Raw genomic sequence first — 4,227 nt, 5'->3', positions numbered from 1 at the left:
GCTGACGCCTACAAGTATTTCCTGTGATCTTGGAGTGGATGTGTGGGTAGCCCTTTTTTATTTTTTATTTCTTGTTTAAGCTTTAGTGAATAACTCATGAAATAAAGTCCAATAAATAGTTGTAGTCTACGAAACCTTATATGGCTAAAATAGAGTAGCCTAAAAGAACAGTTATTTCTTATAAAGTGTATATACTCAGAAGAAAAAAAAGAGACATAAAAGTGAAAGAGAGAAGTGTTCCAGGAAATGAGAAGTGTGTCTGCATGTTGTTTGTACCTCAGTTTTCTGTCCTCCTTCTGTTTCCTCAGTAATGAATGATGCACAGCAGCTTTTTCCTCTGAACCATGTCGAGCAGACTGCAGAGAAGCCTACGCTTTTTGGTGATTGGTAAGACATATCAATCATTCAATTCAGTTCAGTTAATTTAAATGGAAATGAAACAATGCACATGTACTGATCAAGGCCATTTTTTTTCTTCTGTAGTCTCTTTTCTGTTGGTTTCATCTGCACCAGCTGGAGGTCAGTCTATTCTATTGTGACATGTGTCAAATCTTTGTGGTTTTGAGCAAAATATTAAATGATAGGTGATGTCTTGTGCCCGATAGGTGCTCAGGTCAGACTGGCTGGATCTGGATCTACTCGGTGCTCTGGAAGAGTTGAAATCTATCACGACAACAGCTGGGGAACAGTCTGTGATGACAACTGGGACTTAAAAGATGCCATGGTGGTGTGCAGACAGTTGGGCTGTGGTAAAGCACAGACTGCCCCTCATGGAGCCAGTTTTGGTCAAGGAACTGGGCAAATCTGGCTTGATGATGTGGCCTGTTCAGGAAGTGAAGGGTCTCTAAGTGAGTGTCAGCACGGTGGATTTGGGACACACAACTGTGGACATAGTGAGGACGCTGGTGTCGTTTGTTCAGGTGAGAGAAATATTGACTCACTTACTGTTATAGGAATCATGATGTCAAAGTGAATCTGTTAGAAATCCAGTTAATACAGATCTGTAAGTTAGTGTCAGTGCAGCAGATTGTGGCAGGGGACAGGAAACACAATGAGGAAGTTTGAGTGTGAACTTCTGTAGATTACAAGCAGTGGCCTGTTTCAAATAAATGTAAAGCTTGGTATGGTGCCCGTTTTTAGATTTGATGATCAAGAAACAAATTATAAAGAGCTACAGAAACCTGAACCCACCTGATCAGTATCAGTGCTGACACTGACCTGATGAAGCTGGTCAGGTGTTGGACATGACATAACTGATCCACATTTAATATCATTTCTTTGTCAGTGTCAAACAAAGTTTTGTGTTTCCTCTGTAATTTATATTCATTCAGTCACAAATGACAACCAATTTGTACACTTGTGTTTGGTTTTTACTTTTTATATGACTGAAATAATTTGCAAACACAAACATGAATCATATTTGACATAAGTGACATCAAATGCTATTTTTGAGGAAGTTATTAAAGTTTAGTTTGTTATGTCTTGTGCCTGATAGGTGCTCAGGTCAGACTGGCTGGATCTGGATCTACTCGGTGCTCTGGAAGAGTTGAAATCCATCACGGCAACAGCTGGGGAACAGTCTGTGATGACCACTGGGACTTAAATGATGCCATGGTGGTGTGCAGAGAGTTGGGCTGTGGTACAGCACTGAATGCCCCTCATTCAGCCAGTTTTGGACAAGGAACTGGGCAAATCTGGCTTGATGATGTGGCCTGTACAGGAAGTGAAGAGTCTCTAAGTGAGTGTCAGCACAGAGGATTTGGGAAAAATGACTGTAACCATGGTGAGGACACTGGTGTCATCTGTTCAGGTGAGATTGAAACAGAGGTAACTTTTTACCCACTAGGTGGATTTACATGGAGCCAAATAATCGGAAGAATTGGTCTAGATGTCCAAACCGAATAATAATATCCGTTCTTTTTTTCCTATATTTTTTTTTGGCTTTTCATTGCCTTTAATCAAGAGCACAGTTGAGAGAGAGAGATAGACAGGAAATGGGGAGGCAGAGAGGGGGAATGACATGCAGGAAAGGGCTGCCCGATGCGGGATTCGAACCGGGACCACCTGCAGTGAGGACTATAGCCTCAACATGGGGTGGCAGCTCTACGTGAGCTAAACGCCACCCCAACAATGTCCCATTTTAACACCTCAGTCAGAATAAACAGGCCCAAACTAAATGGAATGTTATTCAGTTTTAGAGGGGTGGAATATTCCTTCTCCCAAACCAGTCAAAAGTACTATTATATCATGGTAACAATGAAACAGAATGTTGTCTGGGTTGCGTTCTGTCTGTGCTCAATGTAAACGCATAGTTTCCTAACTTGCAAATACTTGAATAAAAGTGTCAAAACAATGAAAATGACTGTACTAAACGGACGATAGATCTCCACCTTTGATCAGTCATGTGATGTTTTGATCAATCTGTGCTTGATTTCTCATCAAAACCCGATCCAGACTTGAGGTGGCTCAACTCACTAGCATTAAAGGAGAAGTAAGCAGAATTTTTGCGTTAATATAAGTCTTAAATAGTTATATCTTTTGACAGCAATCACTTTAGAGTGTTTGGTCTGAAACATGGGTCTGTCAGTCACTCTGCTCTGCTGTAAGCCGAGGAGAGAACTTTCCTTGTATCCTACAACCTTTATCCAATGAGCGGCATAAAGGGGCGGTCCTCTCTGTGCAGCCAAGGGATGCGCGTGAATGTGGTGACGTAGGGACTGCTAACTCCATCGGCTGACAAGAAGTTAGCCAAAACGACCGGATCGCTTACTTCTGCTTTAATTTTTGGTCCAAACCTGGCTCAAACCAGCACATCTGTTCGGGTTGTTTCAGCCTGTTGAGAACAATCTGTGAATGTCACACAGCTGTAAAGGGTCCGTTCTGAATAAACACAATGGTACATGTAAACACCACATCTGAATAGAGAGACTCTTGAAATCTTAATTCGGAATGCTTTGAATCGGAATGAAAAAACTCTGCATGTAAACCTGGCTACTGAAACATGGCTATCCGTCTTAAAAAAAAAAAAAAAACAGGGCTACTCTTCTTTTTCCAGTAGAAATTAAATGTATGATTCTACCACATGTTTTTTTTTCCTTTTCTGTTTTGACTTTTTTCATAAGACTGCTTCAAACACACAAACTTTCTTCGAGTTTATATTTGTAAACTGATTTGTTCAGTTCGGTAACAAAACAGACAGATTGTGCCACTGCGATGCAACTAGCTTTGCAGTCTCATAAGGACAAACCTGAATTAGGATACAACGTTTTTGTCATTCTGCCCAGGACAGTTACTCAGGAGGATATTTTACAACTACATGCTCACTGAGCTCAAAAACCAAAGTACATCCATGTCTCTTGTGTCTTAACCTGTTTATTGTGTTACTTATTCAGGGAGTATCCCAAAGCCAACTATCTCCATTACTCCTGCTGGTGAGGTCACATGGGGTCAGAAAGTCAGCATCACTTGTTCCACTTCTGCTAAGTTTGTAGGTGGAACATTTATTCTGACAAAGTCTTCAGGCTCATTCAGAAAGACCCAAACGTCAAGCACCAACTCTGCTGCATTCACTATCTCCAATGTGGATTTTGACAATGAGGGATTGTACCAGTGTCAACATGAGAGAAACATGTTTGGTCAAACTTTCAGCTCCAAGCAATCTGATGAAGCCAGAATCACTGTTACTGGTAAGAAAATCAGTTACATTTCCTGTGTTGTTCATTAAAGGGTAGAAAATGAATAAGTCAGAATTATTATGGCTCAGTTAAATACACTGTAATATTGTGCTGCTCTTTCAGTGACCTTTCCCAAGCCCAACATCTCCACAAAGCCTGCTGGTGTGGTTACCTGGGGTCAGGATGTTGGCATCACCTGTTCCATCTCAACCCGGCTTTTAGGTGGAACATTCACTCTGCAGCAGACATCAGGATCATTCAGAAAGACTCAAACATCAAGCTCCAACTCTGTCACCTTCAACATCCGTCAAGTGAACTTTGATAATGAAGGACAGTACCAGTGTCAGTATCAGTATCAGGAACGGAATTCAGGACGAGACTTCAGATCTCCTCGAAGTGACTCTGTCAGTATCTCAGTCGCTGGTAAGAAAAGCAAATAAATCAGTGACATACATAATAAAATAAGAAAACATAAAAGAGCAGAGACTCTGTGAATGAAAGCGATATTTTTTAAAACTTACCAAATTAATTGTAATCAGTAGGACCTGACCCA

The 4,227-nt window shown here is 41.0% G+C and overlaps 1 protein-coding gene across 1 annotated transcript; it reads left to right on the top strand.

Annotated features, from left to right (window-relative positions):
• Nucleotides 1-318: 318 nt before the first annotated feature.
• LOC310990387 (scavenger receptor cysteine-rich domain-containing group B protein-like) lies at nt 319-3,435 on the top strand (the record flags this gene model as incomplete). Its single annotated transcript, XM_083977733.1, has 5 exons — nt 319-387; nt 484-519; nt 606-920; nt 1,496-1,628; nt 3,393-3,435. Exons 1-5 carry the CDS (start codon nt 345-347, stop codon nt 3,433-3,435), a joined length of 570 nt encoding a protein of 189 aa, XP_083833859.1. The 5' UTR covers nt 319-344.
• Nucleotides 3,436-4,227: the final 792 nt, after the last annotated feature.

Source organism: Trachurus trachurus (genome assembly GCF_905171665.1).
Source record: "Trachurus trachurus genome assembly, chromosome: 8".
NCBI lineage: Eukaryota > Metazoa > Chordata > Actinopteri > Carangiformes > Carangidae > Trachurus > Trachurus trachurus.
The sequence above is the reverse complement of the archived record's forward strand: the minus strand, read 5'-3'. Positions and strand labels throughout refer to the sequence as shown.